The sequence below is a fragment of the Tupaia chinensis genome, unplaced genomic scaffold (genome assembly GCF_000334495.1).
Source record: "Tupaia chinensis unplaced genomic scaffold, TupChi_1.0 Scaffold000235_1, whole genome shotgun sequence".
Lineage (NCBI taxonomy): Eukaryota > Metazoa > Chordata > Mammalia > Scandentia > Tupaiidae > Tupaia > Tupaia belangeri.
In genome coordinates, this window is record NW_006159713.1 from 1125010 (window position 1) to 1146265 (window position 21256).

Below are 21256 nucleotides of genomic sequence, written 5' to 3' on the forward strand. Positions count from 1 at the left end.
AGACAGAGACAGACAAAGAGACAGAAAGCGAGAAATCACCCCTCAGGGAGGATGGCCACACTGCAATCCCTTCTCCTCCATTCTCCTCTCAGGATCTTGGGCACGCACGCACACGCGCCCAGCGTGAGTTTTAAGCCACCCGGTCCAGGATGCGAACCACGGTCAACTACATGGGAGTCCAGTGACATAGCCATTACGCTAACTGCTGGTCCCCCTTGTACATGTGTCTTATAGCAAATTACTTAATAATAATAACAGTAAATAAAATAAAATAATTCTTTTAAAACTATATCACTTCCATATCAGTACATGGTCATATTCGTATTAGTGGCTACAAAGTATTTTCTTAGGTGGAAATAAATTATTTAACCAGAAACCTATTAATAGACATTTGGTTGACTTTTGAATCTTTTGCTCCTATAAACAGTACTATAATAAATATATTTGATTAATGGCCATTTGACTTTGCAACCTGAAAGTGGAATTCCAAGTCTGAGGATGTATTCATTTGTAGTTTTAATAGGTATTGCCCAATTGTCCTCTACAGAGAATATGTGTGTGTCATTTTACTTTATTTAACACTGTACTTTTTCAAAGTGTTTGATCTTTTCTGATTGAATAAGTGAAAAAATATCTCTTATGGCTTTAATTTGCATTTACATGATCTAGGTAAGTTGGAAAATATTTTTATTTTAAGAGCTAGTTTTATTTCCTTTTATGTGTTCTGTCTTAATGACATTTGGCCATTTTTACATTTGACTATTGATCTGTCTTATTGATGTATAGGAGCTCTTTATACATTAATTCTGAATTCACTGACTATCCTTACATATCTTTTCATGTGTATTATAGAACCTGCTTGTCTAGCTACCACTCCTAGTCATCTATCAATAAAAAATCATCCTGTTGGGATTTTATTATGATCGTGTCTAATTTAAAGATGAATTTAGAGAGAACCGACATTGCTGTGCTGTCATTCTTAATTCCCGAGAACATTGTACGTCTTTACATCCATTTAAATCTTTTGTGTCTTCCTGGATCAATTTTAGTAACTAGTATCTTCCTAAAAAATTATCCATTTAATCTAGATTTTCTAATTTGTTTGCTTGGAATTGAACAGAGCACTCTTTTATCATGGCATAAATTGTTACTTCCTTATCATTTTAGTTAAGGTTTTCTGGTGAAAAAATAAATGATATGTTAAAAATAGTCCAGAATTCTTTTTTCTTAATTACACAAAAGAAGGATATATTTCATATATCCATACTTTATTAAAATATTAATTATTTCTATGATAACCATTATAAAGCCTAAAAGTTTAGATTTAACTTTCCCTTTCTGTCCTTTTCTTTTATAGACTCTGAAGAAGAAAGTGAGGATGATTCTCATCTTGAAGGCAGAGATCCTGATATTTGGCATGTTGGTTTTAAGATCTCGTGGGACATAGAGACACCTGGTTTGGCAATACCCCTTCACCAAGGAGACTGCTATTTTATGCTCGGTAATCTTTGGAAAATCTAATTGTGTCAAAGCTCTAATGTTTATGTTTGTGTTTTCAGGTACATATTTTTGAATACTTTTTTTGCAGTAAACTTGTCAGGATTTTAAATGAAACTTTATTTATTTATTTATTTATTTATTTATTTATTTATTTGGTGTAGGGTACATGTGCTTGCCAGAGACAGAGAGAGAGAGAAGGAAAGTGAGAAAGCACCTCCCATGGGGGAATGACCATGCCAACAATCCCTTCTCCATTCTCCACTTTAGACTTTATGCATGCTCACACATGCGCCTTGCATATTTTTAAAGCCACTGGGTCTAGGACTCAACTGGATAGTTGGCTATGTGGGATCCAGTGCCTTAACCTCCATGACACCCACTGACCCCAAATAATGAAACATTTTTATAAAAGAAGATGTAACTAGTTTTACTCTTTTTCCTTTTTGAGATACTGCTAAATTTTCTAAAATTGCTCTTTTCATTCTAAGTGTTTATGGAGTTCCCCAAATATGCTAAATTCTTTCCAGGATTCTTCCTCAGAGCTATTAAATCATGCAGGCCCATTTATCAGTGGAAGTTTTAAAAATATTTGCCTGCCTGTAGATATATTTTAGTAATGAGAGAGTTCTTTCTAGTTTTGAATTTAGTTTCTCCTCAGGAGAGCTGACCTGACAACAGTGCCTTTCTCTCCACTTGTCAGTTCTTTGGCAAGCAATATTTCAACTGTGATTGGGTTAACCCAAGCTGTGACATATGTGGGGCTTTTTTCCCCCTTCCTGCTTCTTTGCCCTAAGTTCTTTGTTTTGTTTTTGGACTTTCTGCTTCATTTCTGATGTACAGTGTATCTATAATATCCTTTTTCTTTTCCTAATGAGTTTTTAGGGTTTAATCTCTCATTGGTTCTAGCTTCTGATTATTTGGGGTTTATCTCATTCCTATCTGCCTGGGGACATCTGCACATATGATGTGGCTACTAATACTCATATATTGGATTTAGAGCCTAGCAGAATCAGAACTCAAGCCCAGTATTTATAATTAGAATTAATTTCCATTTCATTAGGTATTTGTAGAGGTTCTGCTATGTTTTGAGTACTATTTTTTTTTTTTATTACAGTGATTTTTGCTATAGGGTGTGTGCTCTTGCTGGAGAGACAGAGAGAGGTAGAGTCAGAATGAGAGAAATTCCTCCCCCCCCGCCCCGCCCGTCCCAAGGGGGATGACCAGGCTGCAATCTCTTCTTTTCCATTCTCCTCTTGGGATCTTGGGCATGCATGCGCTTACTCCCAGCATGAATTTTAAATTTCTGGGTCCAGGACTCAAACCACCATTGACTATGTGACTGTCCAGTGACATAACCATTACTCCATATGCTGGTCCCATATTCTGAGTGTTATTAAGGTTCCGCAAGAGATATTGGAAATGGATGAATCTTGATCTTTTTGCCTTCTAGGAATTTACAGTATAGAACACTTCTTTAGGTCATCATCTCATTAAGTGTTTTCCAAATTTCAGTTCTTAGCAATTCAGCTTCAAGGTATGCTTCCTATACTATTATTTATTCTTTAAATATACTTAACTTTTTTTTCTTTCATGGAAATGAGTTTATCTTAAAAGTAGTTGTTATATCACCATCTTCAATGGAAAAACCTGTATCACCTGGCATAATTAGAAAAGTTTTATAAATATGAATATAAATAAATTAAAATGGTATTACATGCATGCTACTATTGTTTGTTGGAGTTTCTGAGTCTGAGATGTATTCTTTGTTAAAAGGGGAGATTAATAACTGTTAGAGAGGTGTTAACTGTATAATGGTACCAATTTGACACTTTTTTATTTTTTTCTGAGAGAGAGATTTTTTTCTTTAGGGTATGTGAGCTCGCCAGAGAGACAGAGACAGAGAGACAGAAAGCGAGAAATCAACCCCTAGGGGGGATTGACACACTGCAATCCCTTGTCCTTCATTCTCCTCTTGGGATTTTGGGCATGTACATATGTGCCCAGCGTGAGTTTTAAGCTGCTGGGTCCAGGACTCAGTTGACTCTGTCAGAGTCCGTGATGTAACCATTACACCATCTATTGATCCCTGACACTTTCTTCTTAATGTCTGCAGAAAGATTGGTAGGTCATATGTAGGGAGTCTTTCTCACAGTACATTCAACTTAATGCTGTGTCCCTTTACCTTTATTTCTGTAATTCTTCTCAAGAGGTAATTCCTGCCTTTGTTGAACACTGACCTAAGTTATCCCCTAATCTCTTGCCTTCTATTTGCATATTGCTGTACAGTGGGTAGATCAGTTTCATATACGCAGTCTCATTCACCCTCCAAACAACTTTGTGAGGGAATGGTGGAGGTTGTTCTTTTCTTAAGTAATTTGCCTATGGTCCCTTAGTGCAAGACCAAAAAGGGACCAGAATGGGTTGCAGATTTCATACGTGGTGTTTTTCCTACTCTAAACAGTGTCATTTTGATTTTGATATTCTGTAGGATTTTCTCTTAGCAATTATGTCTTTATAAGAGAAATGAGAGCCCAAATAATGCTTTTAAAATAGCTTTATTATTTTTTTTCTATACAGAAAAGTGGTAAAGGGGCCAGCAGATGACGGAGTGCTTAAGATGCTGGACTCCAACGTAGCTGACTAGTTTGAATCCTGGTGGCTTAAAACTCATGCCAGGTACATGTGCTGTGTGCCCAAGATCCTAAGAGGAGAATGGAGGAGAAGGGATGGTGGCATATTCATTCCCCCTGGGGGGTGATTTCTTGCTTTCTGACTCTCTGTTTCTCTGGGAGTACACATGTGCTATAGCAAAAATCTCAAAAAAATGGGGGAGACAAAATGGTTTATAAAAAAAAAAAAAAAAAAAAAAAAAAAAAAAAAAAAAAAGCAAAAAAGCAAAAAAAAAAGTGGTATATACATGTTGTTGACCTAGTCATGGTAGCACAGTCACTGCGGGGTGCTGATGCTGGAGGCCTTTTGAGAAAGCTCCGGGTGCATGTTCCCGGTCTGCCCAGGCATTCTGGGAACCCCTGTGGGCTTGTCTGTGATCTTGGTTGGTAGGTTTGGTGGGAGGATTGCGACCTAAAGACTCTGTTGAGGGTGTGTGCCTGCCTCACTCTCTCTCTCTGTTTCTCTTTTTCTTTCTCTTCCTCTCATGTTCATTCCCATTTGTTTAAAAGAAATTATTTTATTTAATTTTATGTATTTATTCATTTATTTTTTTTAATTTGACCAGAGAGAGACCAGAGAGAGAGAGAGAGAGAGAGAAAGCAAGCCACCAGGTCCAGGACTTGAACCATGGTCAGCCACGTGAGAGTGTGTCCGACACATTAAGCACCATGCCACCTGCTGGTCCCACTCATTCCTGATTTTAGATACTCCTTTTCAGTCTTTTTTTTTTTTTTTTCTATACGGGTATATGTCTAGAACTGTAATAGTAACATGAATAATAACCACATTTATTAGAGACGAGTGACAAGTCAGATATTTTTAAAATCTTTTCAGCAACCTTAACAGGCAAATAATGACCATATTATAAAAGAAGAAATAAAGGTTAGGTTGATAGAGTTGCTTAGTCATGGTTAACAGAACTGTTGGGTCGTTGGAAAAGTCATGTACTTTTTCTATGCAAAAATGCGTCATGCCTTTCCAACAACCCAATAGTAAGGTGCATGTACTGAAACTTTTTACTTCATCCCACTTCCTCCGAAGCTAAGCACTAACCCTTGCTTTGAGGTTCTGCATCTTCCTCTCCTCCCCTCAGCACTCAGCACGCTGTCTTTTTCTCACCTAATTACTTAGGATTAAATTGTTCTAGAAGAGAAAGAAAAAGTTGATGATGATGCTGTTCTGTTTGCTTCTTTTTCTTCATTTCTTTAAAAGAAATTTCTTTTATTCATTATTATAGCATGTACATGTGCATGTGGAAGAGGCAGAGGGATGAGCAGAGAGATGAGTACCCATTCACAAGGTCTGGTCACACTGTGATCCCCTCCCACCAGTCTTCCAGCCTGTTGGATCCTGGACACTTATGTGCATGCCCTGCATGTTTCAAGCTTATTTAGTCAGGGATTCGAACCACAGTTGCCCCATGTGATCTGGCTTTTTGACCAGGGTGTTATAGCTGTGCTATAAAGTTAGCTTTTATTTCTTTTAAATGATTTTTTCTGGGTTTAAGATATTAAATCATTACATTATCCTTTCAATTTATATGTTACAATGAGTATATCTATTTTAAGTACACATTGGGTCTCTGCTATTATATCTGAGAGACAGAAGAAGATAATGTTATTCTATAGGAGCTGGTATCCAAGATAAAAAAAATCTACTTCTGGGCCAGCAGGTAGTGTGTTGGTTAAAATACTGGATCCCACATGACTTACTGTGGGTTTGGGTCCTGGACCCAATGGCTTGAAAATGCATGCTGGTTGCATTTGTGCCCAAAATCCAGAGAGGAGAATGGAAGAGAAAGGATTGTGCTATTGCGATCTTTCCTGGGGGGATTATTTCTCACTTTTTTTCTTTCTATTCTATCTCCCTCTGGACAGTGCATGTGCTCTATGGCAAAAAACAAACAAACAAACAAAACAACAAACCAAAAAACAAAAATCTACTTCTGGTTTTCCAACTCGTGCCTTCAGATCATAGGTGAAATAGTTGGAATCCTACTAAACTATGCCAAGCACAGCAAAACTATCCAAAATCAGCATTGAGGATATGTTTTCTTAGGAAAATTCATTGATTTCAAAAATGAGTCATCTTCTATTTCTCTCTTTTTTAATAAAAAAAGAGAATTATTTATTTAATTTTATTTCTTCATTTATTTATTTTAATTTGTCCAGAGAGAGAGTCAGAATCAGAGAAAGAGGGAAAGTGAGAAAGCAAGCCACCAAGTCCAGTACTCGAATTGTGGTCAGCCATGTGGGAGTGTCCAGCACTTTCAACACCATGCCACCTGCTGGTCCCCTCCCATCTGCTCTTTAAAAAAACTAAAAAAATTTAAAGTAACCATGGTCTAATCCTACCTTTTCTCCTTACTTTTAAATCCAAATAGCACAAGGAACCTCATGGAGGAACCTCAGTCCTGCACTGATATCTGAAATCTGAACTTCATAGCATTTATGAAAAGGAAACAGTTTAGCTCAATTTATAATAATATATTGGTCTGCAGAGGAAGTGCAGACTGAACCCTGCTGTCTCAAGTAAATACTCCAGGGGTGTCTGATGGGGAACTTGTCGGGTGCCTGTAATAAATCCGCTGCCTGTGGAAGTGAGTGAAGGCCCTGCTGGCGGTGCCTGAGGACACGCTTAACTGGAGTTGTCACGGTTTTACTTTTAAATTGGAATCTTTGCCCTAATCTCAGAGTTAGACATGACCAGATTTGCAAACAGATTTACAATTTTCACTAATTTTCCAACCAGGACTTCAAAACACACTTAGAGAAAAGAAAATGTACTCTGGTCTTTCTCAGAGTAGGATGATTTACTTTGCCACAGATGTTTTCTATAGACGAATGTAACCAGGGAGTTAGGGACTTAAAAGTGACTTGGAGACAAACTGTGGGTTTGTTTTTGTGGAACAGATTATACAGTTCAAGAGACATCAACCAAATTATGTTCATTTACCAGGAGCTGGGTGTGGAGGTGGGATGTTTCAGGACAAAGGTGAGTGCTAGGTAAACATTCGGGGGCAAGCCCTCTTTTATCCCCCCTTAATTTATTATCATTACTTTTATTATTATTATTTAGAATTTTTTGCATTAGGGTGAGTGTGCTCACCAGAGAGAGAGATAGAGACACTGAGAGGGAAAGTGAGAAATCGCCCTCCCAGGAGGATGGCCACACCATAATCCCTTCTTTTTCATTCTTCTCCTGAGATATTGGGCACACATGCACATGTGCCCACCATGAGTTTCAGGCCACCAGTCTGGCATGAACTGCCATCGGCCATGTAGAAGCCCAGTGATGTAAATGTTATGCTATCTGTTGGCCCCATTATCATCATTTTTTACATGCCACTATTATGACTGTTTTCTCTGTCTCTCTTCTTCTTCTTCATATATATATATTTTTTATATATATATATATATACACACACATACATAAAATATATATAAAATATATAATATATATAATATATATATAATATGTGTAATATATATAAAATATATATAGTATATATAAAATTTGCCAGAGGGTGTATGCACTCACCAGAAAGAGACAGAGAGGGAGGGGAAATGAGAAAGTATCATGCATGGGAGTTGGCTGGGCTGCAATCTCTTCTCCTCCATCTCTTCCTCCTTTTGGAATTTTCAGCACGCACATACACACCCCCAGTGCATTGTTGGGTCTGGGACTCTAACTGCATATTTGGCCATGTGGGATCCAGTTGCCTTTACCACCACACCACTGGCTCGCCTCTCTCTGGTGTCTTTACTTTTGTTTCCTTAAACCCAACTAAATCTCACTTTCTTGTTGGAGGCTATAGTTTTTCTCTTAACTGAGGGCTGACTTTCTTGGGCCTTAATTTAGCGCCATCTTTCTTAGGACTTAACTGGGAGACTGTGGTATCTTTGAAAATCTTCCAGGTGTCCCTCAGCTCTGCCCTGATGTAGACATTTTATTCAAAGGAGAGGGCTTTTGTTATTTCTTCCTCTGACCCCATTCCTTTCCTCCCCCAGTCCCTGACTGATGAGTGAAGTAAAAGTACCTATAATTTATGGCTTAATCATAAATTCCAAATAATTATACTTTATTACCTCTCATGGGCCTTGAAATGTAGGTGCTGTGTAGTGCTTTCTGCCGAGGCAAGGGAATAATACAGAAACAGTAATAAATTATAACTGCAGGCTGCAGTCGGTAAGCTTAAGGAATTGCCATTTAAGTGGGAAGTGCTAGAGCAGCCAAATGAGCACCTGTCATGTTTATTTTCACTTTGAAAAGTAGAAACATGACAGTATAGTTTCCACTGCTTGTCCCATGTGAACTTACGGTGTTATCTTCTCAACAACTGCAATATTTGCATCTTGTTTTTCACTCTTTATGGCTGAGTCTGTATCTCTCCTCCTGAACCTTTCACTGTAAAATGTGCCCCCAAATGCTGACATTTTCAAATCTGTGATTTTTGGCTTGATTTTCCCCCCTCCTTATTCAGAAGAATCAGGGAGATGGCCATTGACTTGTGGAATATGATTTACTTGAAAGGCTTTACCTCTTTACACTTTGTTGTCACATTTAGACTTTTCGTTCATTTCAGAATCACTTGTATGTTAAACTTTATGTAAAATGCGTGTGACGAGTAGGGGCTTATTTTTTTACATTTTTTAATTTTTTTTGTGGTCTGGGAAAGAAAATTGATGGGTTTGACTGCTAATGGGTACAAGCTTCTTTTAAAGGTATGGTAATGCTCTGAAATTAATTTATGATGATGGTTGCACAACCCTGTGAACATACTAAAATACAATGAATTGTATACTTTATATGAGTGAATAGTTTGATATGTGCTCAATTTCTTTTAAACAAACTGAGGCTTAGAAAGATCACCTTTTTTAAGGTGACATACCTAATGAATCTTGTATTTGAATTTAGCTTTTTCTTGGACCAAAGATGTTCTTTCTTCTGTTTACTCATGCTACTTCTAGTATTTATATACATGCTATCTTTTTTATTTAAAAATGTAGAAAAAATAATTGAACAGGTAATGGGTGACCATGAATTTTTATTCAAACAATATGGAAATACATAGAATAAAATATGGGAGTTCTCTTTTACCTTGTTTTTTTCCATCTGGTCCTGTGTAAGCATTGACATAAATCTAGTTACATTATATTTACGTATATGAGGGGACTTCTGAAAATTTAAGGAATAGTGGAATTAACGTATAAGTTTATTTTGGTGCAAAAATTTTGATATCTATGCATAGTGTGTTTTCTTTCTTCTTCTTTTTTTTTTTTTTTTTTTGGAGAGGTTTTTTGCCCTAGGGTGCGTGTGCTTGCCAGAAAGACAAAAAGAGACAGAGAGAGAGAAACAGATAGTGAGAAATCACCCCCCGGGGGGATGACCACACTGCAATCCCTTCTCCTCCATCCTTCCCTTGGGATCTTAGGCACGTACGCACATGCTCCCGGCGAGAATTTAAGTCACTGGGTTTGGGACTCGAACCGCAGTCGGCCATATGGGAGCCCAGCAACATAACCGTTAGTGCTAACTGCTGGTCCCTGCATAGTGTTTCATAATATGCATTCTCCATGAGCTAATTGAAGACTCCCTGTATGTTGCTGTTACTTTTTATTTAGAGCACAAGAGTTTATTATACATATTTCTATATTATTTGCTTTTAAAAATTAATGTCTTGAAATAGTTTTAAGCTTACTTATTTCTTCTGAGAGAGGCACCCTAATAAAATCTTCACACTGTGATCCACCCCCAGGATTGGGGCATATGCATTTTGGCATACACAGGAGGACTTTGGGACATGAACTCAGGGCCTTCCCTTGTGGCATCAGGATTGGTAAGTTCTGTTCCCCACAGGTTACTGGAACTGTGGGAAGAAGAGATGGTTTTGTGTATATAGAGAAGAAGAAAACTACTTTATTCTCCTTTTTTCTGTCACCCCAGCCTCTGTCCCTTGTCAGCGACCCCCAAGTTCATCTGCCTTCCCATTTCTTGGGAAGAGTTGCAACCTGTAGAGTAAAAGGTAAAGGTAGTCCTTGCTACAGTGGAACTTAAGCTCTTTATGCATATTTAGAAAGCAGAAATAAATTATTAACCTCAAGAAAGTGGATTTTATTCACTTCAAAATCCAACAGCAAACTAAGCATTCCATAAAAGTTAATTTTAAAAAGGTGGGAGGAGAGCAAGAGGAGAATCATGTACCTCAAGGTCACCTTTACCTCCATACTTGTTTTTATGAAAGAGTTTTTTTAAGAATTAATTATTTTATTTAACTTATTAATTTATTTATATAGTTTAATTTGACCAGAAAGGGACAGAGCCAGAGAGAGAGAGAGAGAGAGAGAGAGAGAGAGAGAGAGAGAGAATGAGAATGAGAGAGCAAGCCGCCAGGTCTAGGATTTAAACCATATTTGGCCATGTGGTAGTCCAGCTCCCTTAACCACCATGCCACCTGCTGGCACCTATAAAAGAGTTTTTACAATTATATTTTGGGAAAGATTTATAAAACTAACCAAAGCTTAAACTAACTAACACCTTTTCTGACAGCTGTGTGCCATCTATTTATTTGTTTATTGAGTACCTCTTCTAAGAAACTCTTCATTTGAAATTTCTACTTGTATCTTCAAAACATGATGCATAATTAATTAATTAATTAATTAATTATTTTTTATTGAGGTTTTTGGTATTGGGCATTTGCACTTGTCAGAGAGACAGAGAGAGATAGAAAGTGAGAAATCACCCCCCATCTCCCAAGGTTGGGGGATAGTCATGCCGCAATCCCTTTTCCTCCATTCTCCTCTTGGGATCTTGGGCACACACGCGCATGCACCCAGTGTGAGTTTTAAGCCACCTGGTCTGGACTTGAACCACAGTTGACTACGTGGGAGTTCAGCAACGTAACCATTACGCCATCTGCTGATCCCCATATTTTGCTTTTTATTGCTGATTATAAATGTGATACTATATCACTGAATCAAAGATGCCATCAGATTTAAGATGTATTCCAATTTCAGAGATAGTAAATATGAAGAAACGTGTACTTTGGAACTGCTGAAATGCAGTAAATGTTCACTGTTGAGAATTTACAAACTATAGGATAGTGTAAAGAAGAGGTAATACAGTTTATGACCATTTGGTTGCACTGTTAAACTATTTTGTCTTTTTTTTTCATTACTTTTAAGTCCCAACATTTTCTTTAGCATTGAATATTCCATGAAAATGTGATTTTTGAAAACCTGTTTAAAAATTAATTCTATAATTTCAAACAAAATAGCATAAAAAGAGTTATTAGTATTCATCCCCTCACATACACATGAATTCGAGCAACTATCCATGCCTGTAAACTCCTTCAGGAGAGCTAAAGGATCCAGGTGAGATATCATAGAAATAAGAAAAGATAGAATGAACAGAGTAGAAAAGACAAGTCTAATCACTGGTGCTAACCCTCTCCCAAGTCTAGACAGCACAGTACTGAGAAGAATCTCCTCTGTGTGGGGAAAGGAGAGGGAAGTGAGTACCTGACCTTGCTGTGGACTTGGGAACAAGCCCACCCCGGTGAACATATTGCCAGACCATAGTATCTGCAGACCAAGACTCCAGGTTGGTACATGCAAACTCATGCTCCAGGGCCACTCCAGCACCAGGCCTACCCCTTTAAGATCAGGCTCCACCCTGGTTTCTTCTTAGGTCTTAACCTGGACCTTTAGGACCCAAGATTCAGGCTTTTCCCTGTGGACATAGGCTTCAGTGAGCTCCATTGCCAAGTTAGTGTCAGTGGCCCTGTCTTCAGTGGATACTGAATCTTAGTGTGCTCCACTGGACCAATGGTATAGGCCCACTGCTAGGAGGAACCAGGTTCCAGGCAGATCTCTACAAACCCAGAATTAGGCCCACATCTGCAGATTCAGGTTTCAGGCCCATCATCTTAGACCCAGTTCCCAAGCCCACCCCAAGTGAACCAACTGTGCAGGCTTAAAACTGCAGATCTAGATTTCAGGCCAGACCTTGCAGATCCAGGGGAAAGGCCCACCTGGTTGGACCCAGAGTTCATGCATACTACCATGGACCTAAAGGCTAAGACTACCTGCCTGCTTATTCAAAGACCAGATTAGTCCCACCTGAAGACTCCAGCAAGAAGCTTTCCCACTAATTCTCCTTGATCAATTAAAAAAAAAATCAGTGAACTCAAAGACAGTCATTTGATGGGACCAGCAGTTGGCATAATGGCTATGTCGCTGGACTCCCTTGTAGTGAACCGTGGTTTGCGTCCTGGATCCGGTGGCTTAAACTGATGCTAGGCACGTGTGCGTGTGTGCATATGTGCCTAAGATCCCAAGAGGAGAATAGAGGAGAAGGGATTGCAGCGTCACCATCCCCTATGGGGGATAATTTCTTATTTTCCTTCTTTCTGTCTCTCTCTGTCTTTAAGGTGAGCACACGTACCCTATAGCAAAAATCTTACCAAAAAAAAAAAAAAAAGAGTAAAAAGACAGTCATTTGAAATTAACTAGTAAAAGGAAAGAATGAAGAAAGTCTAGGACTTAAGGGACATAATCAAGTGATGTAATATATATTACGGGAGTTACAAAAAGAGCAGACAGAGATAAAGAGCTAGAAACCTTATTTAAAGAAGAAATGGATAAAAAACTTTCCAAGTATGAAGAAAGAAGTGAACACTTATACCCGCAAAGATGAAAGAACCTGAATAGATTAATCATAAAGACACATTCACCAAGGTAAATCATAATCAATTCTCTAAAGTTAAATACAAAGGGAATTTTGAATCAGAACAAGAAAAGTGGATTGTCACATATAAGGTAATTGCTATAAGAGTACTAGTGAATTTTTTGGCAGTGTAGGAGAGGTTGAGATAATATATTTAAAGTGCTAATAGAAAATAATTGTCAACCCAAAATACTATACCAGGAAAGGCTTCAGAAATAAAGAGGAGTGAAGAATTTTCCCAGATAAACAAAAACTGTGGGAATTCATCATTACCAAACCTGCCTACTGGAATTGTTAAAGGGAGTTCTTCAGATAAAAAAAAAAAAGAGAGATGCTAACTAACAATATCAAAACATATGAAACTGTAAAATTTACTATAAAACTAGGTATATAATAAGAACCAGAATACTTTATTACTACTACTATAAACACTTTTAACTCTTATGTGAAAATTGCTTGAAAATAAAATATATAATTGAAAACAGAAGTATCAAAACTAACAATAGAGGGGAACCAGCAGTTAGTGTAATGGCTATGTTGCTGGACTCCCACGTAGTCGACCGCGGTTTGCGTCCTGGACCCGGTGGCTTAAAACTCACACCGGGCGCGTGTGCGTGCGTGCCCAAGATCCCGAGAGGAGAATGGAGGAGAATGATGGCGTAACCATCCTCTCTGGTGGGTGATTTCTCTCTTTCTGTCTCTATGTCTCTCTCTGTCTGTCTGGCGAGTGCATGCGCCCTATAGCAAAAACCTCTCCAAAAAAACCCAAAAACAATAGATAATATAACTTGTTAATGGCTATGCAATATATAGAATGTAAATTGTTATATCAATATCAGTAACATAAAACAGAGGTGTTGAAGTGTAGCATTTTTATAAGTGGTTGAAAAGTTAAGTTGTTAATAGTTTACAGGTAGGCCTCATGGTAGCCACAGAGAAAAAAATGTAGTAACAAAAGAGTAAAGACAAACTAATGAAAGTATCCCATTACAAAAACACCATTAATAAAGGAAGACAACAAGACCAAAAAAAAAAAAAAAAAAAAAAAGAAAGAAATCACAAAACAGTCAAAAACAACAGAATGACCAAAGTGATTCTTTACCTATCAATAATTATTCTAAATGTAAATGGATTAAATTCTATAATAAAAAGACATATAGTGGTTGACAGGATTAAAAAAAAAGATGAAAAACTTTGTGCCCCCTACAAGAGACTCTCTTTAGATAATGACATAGATAAACTGAGAATAATGGGATGGCAAAAGATATTTCATGCAAATGGTAACCAAAGAGAGAGCAAGTGTGACTGTATTTATATCACATAAGATAGACTTTTATGTAAAAATATAACACATGATAAAAAGAATGTCATAATATTATATAATGATAAAAGGATCAGTTCATCAAGAAGATACATCAGTTGTAAATATGCAAGTTATTACATTAGAGTACCTAAAATATAAAGCAAATATTTATGACTGAAGTGAGAAATAGCAATATAATAGTGGTAGGAGACTTTAGTACCCACTTTCAACAATAGGTAGATATTCAGATAGAAATCAATGAATAAACAGCAGACTTGAATAACATTGTGGAGTAAACATCCCTAATAGGCATGTGCAGAATATTCCACTGAGAAATAGAAGAATATAAATTCTTTTAAAATGCCTACAGATTATTCTCTTGTCTAAGTTACATGTTACACCACAAAACAAATATTAGCAAATTTAATAAGACTGAAATTATATTAGGTGTCTTTTTTTTTTTTTTTACTATAGTGCTATAAAAACTAGAAATTAATAACAGGAGGAAAATTGGAAAATCCACAAATGTGTGGAAATTAAGTTCACTTCTGAACAACTAGTTTGCATAAAAAGAAAAAATGAAATAAAAATTATTTTCTGACAAATTAAAATGGAAATACATCATACCAAAACTTACACAATATAGCAAAAACTTTCTAAGAGGGATTTTTTTGTGAAAAATTCCCACATTAAGAAGAAAAAAAGGAACTACTTGGAAGTGCAATAGTTGTGCATCTGGACCATCATGGGAAAAATCCTTAGTTCCTGTCCAGGGATGTCCCTGAGCACACTGGGCACATGTGCATGTGGACCTGCTGAGACTAGGAGTGGATTGTTTTTTAGGTCCCTGTTGGAAATGTCTGTCTTTTTCTTTCTGTTTCTTTTTGATTCCCTGTCTCTTTCTAAAGGAAGAAATAAATATATAAACTTTTTTTAAAAGGGAGAAATATCTCAAATAACTTACTTTACACATTGAGAAACTACAAGCCTGACATTGGTAGAAAGAAAGAAAAAACCTAAGAGTAGAAATAAATGCAGTGGAGACTAGAAAAATAATGTAAATAATTATCAATCTTAATAAATCTAAGATTTTTTTCTTAGAGAGATTTTTGCTGTAGGGTGTGTGCACTCACTGGAGAGTGAGAGAGAGAGAAACAGAGAGACACAAAGCAAGAAATCACCTTTGGGGGGATGACCATGCCTCAATCCCTTATCTTCCATTCTCCTCTTAGAATTTTGGGAATTCACGCACATGCACCCAACATGAGTTTTAAGTTTCTGGGACCAGGGTTTGAATCGTGTTCAACTCCATGGGAGTCCAGTAGCATAATCATTATGCCATCTGCTGATCCCAAAGCTAAGATTTTTTTTAAAGATAAAATAGATAGATTTTTAGCTATACTAAATAAAATAGACTCAAGAAAATCTTAAATGAAAGCAAACATATTACAACTTATATCACAAAAAAATAAAAGATCTTAAGAGATAACTATGTACAAATATACACCCAATTAGATGACCTGGAGGAAATGGACAAATTTGTAGACACATATAGCCTCCCAAGACTAAATCATAGTAAAATAGAAAATCTGAGCATACTAGTAAGGAGCAATAATATTGAACAGGTAATCAAAACCTCTCAACAATGAAAAGCCCAGGAACTAATGGCCTCACTGGTGAATGCTACCAAATGGTTAAAGACAAATTGATTCTCCAACTTTATCAAGAAATCGAAGAAGAAGAAACACTTTCAAGCCTATTGTACAAGACCAGCATTTCCCTGATAACCAAAGCAGTAAATGAGACCATAGGAAAAGAAAATGATGGCCCTATTATCTCTGATGGGCATAGATGCCAAAATTCTCAGTGAAATACTAGCAAACCATATCCAGTATCACTATATAAGGAGCATATGCCATAAACTAGTGGGATTTATTCCTGGGGTACATGGACAGTTTAACTTAATCAAATCAACAAATATTGTACATGACATTAGCGGTCGGCCACATTGGAGTCCAGTGCTTTAACCACTATGTCACCTGGTGGCCCCTCTTTGATTATTCTTAACATCTCTCTGTATTCTGCTTTCCTTTCATGATTCTGTAGTATATATTTTGGCCTCCAGAATCTATCCCTCATATTTTTTTTGTCCTTTTTTGGTTTGTTTTGTTTTGTTTCCTCTCTGAGCCCTAAGAGAATTTCCTTCATTTTTCACTCATCCAGTTCAGTAATTTCATTTTTCTGCTGTATGCACATATGCATTCTGCTATTCATACCATCTATTATAATTTTAAATAAAGCAATACTGTTTTTTAAAACCCAATTCCAAGAAGTCTTTCCTTGTCTCATACTGTTACCTTCATATCTGCTTGCCCCATTTTCATTGATGCAGTGCATTCTTGAATCAAATGTCTTTTTGAAAAATGGAAATATGTTCCTTTTAATTCAGGTAAATCTTTTTCAGAAGACAGTTTTAATCAGTGATTCCATTCTTTTTAACTGTAGTCTTTTTGCATAGATCTAGAGATGTATCTTTTGTACACCACTTTTTCTTTTAGGTTCTGTGAAAGATTTATGGACTTTTGGCCAAATCTTCCATTGGAAGGAGGAAGGAAGAAAATATATCCTTATCCTGCCAGTTACGAATTTGATAAATTAGAGTGTGCTTAATAACTTGTTTTTGTCTTTATGTGGTATGGATTCTTATAGTATGAGTAACCCATTATAGGTTTTGACCTACCCCTTGTATAGCTTTTTGCTCCAGTTGCTCATCTCAGCAGTGCCTTGTTCTCTTCTCAGAGTGGCATCCAATTACAGTAACACATATCCAGGTCTGTGAGTACCACAGCTTGTGAGTTGTGTGCATGTAATGCTGCCTTGCAGAGGCAAGAGCCCTGCCGTTTTGGTGCCCAGTAGCTTCTCTTGCCTTCCTTCTCTCTACTTTCTCAGCTAGAGGGTGAACACTTAGTTCAGGTCTGGTTGATACATTTATGAGGTATGCTACCCTTTTAGAGAGATGCTTATTTGTCTGTCTTCTTTGTCCCTTTCTTTTAAAAATTATGCCAGAGGTTATGTGTGTGTGTATGCAGAGAGAGAGAGAGAGAGTCCCCCAGTGGGAAATGGTCACTTTGCAAGCTTTTTCCTCTGGTTCTCCATCCTATCAGGATTTGGGGCATACAAGCACAGTTGGTGTGTAAGCCACTAGGGGCAGGACTCAATCCTTGACAGCCAGGACTCAAACTTTGGTCAGCCATGTGTGATCCAGCTTCCTCTTCAAAACATTTAACCACTATGCTACAGAGTCAGCCTTTTTGTGCCCTTCTTAAACCTAATTCCACCTATACCATGTCTAGCACAAGTCTTTACACTTCTGGCATATGGACTACTCTTCCTTAACATTTTGTACTGAATGAGATCTATTTCGATTTTGATCTTTTTTTTTTAATACATTTTTAACTTCCATTGATCTACTTTTAACTTCTATTGATCATCTCATTGGGAATCTAGGAAGGTGGTAGGTATAGGTCTTTGTCTATACTGACCTCTTGCCAGGAAGCTTTCTCTCCCCCTATCATTGGCTATTAAATTCTGAAAATGTTCTCAGTCATGGAAATCCCCTCACCTAGGAAAAATAAGGTCATAAATATTAAGATTGAGGGATGAGAATGGACAGGTGAGTAAGAATGAAAAGCTTCAGTGGTTGTGTGAAGCTGGGAAGATTGGATTTCAGTATTGGACTTATTTAGCTCCAGAGTGCCTTTAGCAAAGCTCTTGATTGTTACTTTAAGAAATTTGGATGAAATAGGCTTGGTGACACACTGGACAACAAAACCAAGGAAGTAAGGCCTGGGACAAATTTAGGGTGGCCACCTGTCTCATTTCGTCCTATAGGAAGGGGAATCTCAGGAGACAAGACATTCAGTGTTAAGACCAAGAAAGTCCTGCACATGAATTGATCATCCTTGCGTAAATTGTGTCTTTGCATCTGTGGTCTTTTATGTGAGATGAGATTTCATGCTACAGTGGATGTCAAGCATTCTTTTCACTCATTTTATAGGGCGTGCACGTGAGAGCTTCTCTTCTATTTATGTTTTCCTGAGTTATTTACAAACTCTGATTTCAGCTGGCTAGAGAGTCAGTCAATTTTTAGTTATATTCTGAGATAGCTCAGCAAGTAGAGCTTCTGTAATGTTTTGTTTCTAAAAATTACTAGCTGTCTTTTAAAGCTGGGGATCCTCTGTACTACAGTCTTTGAGATGTACAATCCATGAAGTTACTTTTACAGATGTATAGTTTTAGATAAATTAGAGGCTCTTAAATAAAAATTGCAGGGTTCTTTTTTAAAGTCATAAAGGATTAGAGGAGTTGGAAGCAATTTCAAAAGAGTTGTTTGATTAGAGAGTTGTCAAGGATTTAAATAAAGGTGCACACCCCAAAGTATTACATCTAATGTTGTGTTTGCCAGTTGGCCTGCATCACATTAATTGCTCCTCAGTGGAACAATAGCACTTAACAAATATATTCATTAAGTTAGTTTTCCTCTAATAATTTCTGTGGATATTAGCAATAATAGGAAAGAAGTAGTAAAGCTACCCAAATAACAGCTAGATGAGACTGGCATTTATGTATTTCCTAGAAATTTTTCCAACTCTTTATGGGAATCTGGCTTGGAGAACCTCTTTCAGCCCAACATTTAATATTTTTGCTTGGCTCTGAAACTCACTTTAGGCAAAATATTCAGGATCAACCAGAAATGTGCAGGAGCATTTATTAGCCCAAGTCCTTAGTGAGGGTAAACTGGAAAATAAAATAGTTTTTCAGCCTTCTTCATCAAGTCTTAAAGCCATACTTCTGAGCCTAACTCTACAGAGGTTGCAATTACATTGATCATCTTCATTGTTCTATCTATATTTGCATTTTAAAGTCCAATTGTATCACTGGTGTTTTCATCCTCATCACTTTTCGGATTTCATAGCATTGTTTATACAGTGTTATTGTGTTTTGTGACTTACTCACTTTCAGTCAGGTTTTCCTGTAAAAATCTTGAGTTCCTCCTGATTCTCCTCTTCCCCTGTCTTCACTTATCCACTTCATTAGCAGATTCTCTTGTCTTCCTAAAACATTCTTAATCTGATCACTGCTCGTGTCTCCCTTGCTGTCACTAAGTCCAATTCCCTATCAGCTCCTACAATGGCCTACTGCTAATAGCTTCTTGATTAGTCTTCCTACTTCAACTTTTCTTTTAGTCTTTCCTTTGATGCTGCCAAAGTGGTCTATTTAAAGTTAGATCGTATTATTTCCTTGCTTAAAATTTTCCTAAGAGCTTCTCATAGAAGAAAGCTGTAAATCCTTACCATGACCAGTGGAGATGTCCTTTATCTGTCCAACGTCTCTCCTTGTACCTACTTCAGCATGCTGGCTTACTGTACTGCAGTCACCCTGGCCTTTGTCCCTCAAATGTGACTAGGTTATTCCCACTTCAGTGCCTTGGATGTTGATATTTGGTCTGCCTGGAATTTTCTCACCCCAGATCTTGGCATTGCTGTTTCCTCATTATTTAGATCTCAACCTAAATGACATCAATGAACATTCCATGTAAAGTAGTGAGCTATTTGCTTTACTTCCATTAATTCTTTTTTTTGGAGAGGTTTTTGCTATAGGGCGTGTGCGCTTGCCAGAAAGACAGAGAGACAGAAAGTGAGAAATCACCCCCCAGGGGGGAATGGTCACACTGTAATCCCTTCTCCTCCATTTTTCTCTCGGGATCTTGAGCATGCATGCACACGCGTCTGGTGTGAGTTTAAGCCACTGGGTCTGGGACTCGAACCATGGTTGACTACATGGGAGTCCAGTGACCTAGCCATTACACCAACTGCTGGTCCCACTTCCATTAATTCTTAAGCTTGTTAAATTATTCTGGTTTATCTTTCTATATTATTTCATATCTGAATTTCTTGTTTAATAATTTATTATGTCTTCCCCAACATAATGTAGCAAGGACTTTATTTTGTTTATGTACTCTGAATAGCACATGATACTTAGAAGTGGCTCACTCTATTTATTTTTTAAAGAATTGTTTTATTTAATTTTATTCATCATCATCATCATTATTGTTATTTAATTTGACTGGAGAGAGATAGAGGGAAAGTGAGAAAGGAAGCCAGTAGGTCTGGGACTTGAACTGTGACTGGCCATGTGGGAATACAGCGCCTCAACCACCATGCCACTTGTTGGCCCCCAACCTATTACTATTAAATTAAGTAACACATGAGAATTTTTGCTTGCTGTGAGAATACTCTGAGAAAATGACTATATACTTACATAATTGTGTATATTATTGTTGTTAAGATGGTGAACTAGGCAGCCTTAAAGAATTTACCCAACTTTTCAGTTCAGAAAATATTTTAAAAAAGAATTTTCCTTCTAGAGCAGTTTTAATTTCATAACAAAACTGAGCACAGGGATCAGCAGGTGGCACGGTGGTTAAGGTACTGGATTCCCACATGGCTGACCTTTGTTCTAGGCCCAGACCTGTGCCTTGAAAATCATGCCAGGCACATGGTCTTGCTTCCCCTAAAACCCCAAAGGGGAATGGAGGAAAAGGGATTGTAGCATGACCATCCCCTCTAGGGGGTGATTTCCTTATTTACCCTTTCTCCAGTGAGTGCCTATGCAAACAAAAACAAACTTTAAAAAATAAATAAATAAAAATAACCTGAGCATAAGATCTAGATTTCCCATATATCCCAGATCTCACGCATACACAGCTGCCCCCAATATCAGTATCGCACACCAGAGCAGTACATGTGTTACTGTCCATGAACATGTATTGTCACCCAAAGTCCATAATTTACATTAGGGTTCACTCTTGGTAGTGTATATTCTGTGGGTTTTGACCAATGCGAAATGACATGTATCTGCTATTAGTTTCATATAGAATAGTTTCACTGCCCTTAAAATCTTCTGTGTTGTACCTATTCATCCCTCTCTCCCACTTCTCCTGGCAACACTTGAGTTTCTTAGTATCTACATCAGCTTTTCTTTTTCAGAATGTCA

General features: G+C 37.4%; 1 protein-coding gene across 1 annotated transcript in view; it reads left to right on the forward strand.

Annotated features, from left to right (window-relative positions):
* Positions 1-21256, forward strand: part of FTO (FTO alpha-ketoglutarate dependent dioxygenase) — a 456284-nt gene that overhangs the window by 161717 nt on the left and 273311 nt on the right. The window contains exon 4 of the mRNA XM_006148379.3: positions 1358-1501. Within this exon, the coding sequence (XP_006148441.1) occupies positions 1358-1501 (144 nt within the window). The remainder of the gene's footprint in view (positions 1-1357; positions 1502-21256) is intronic.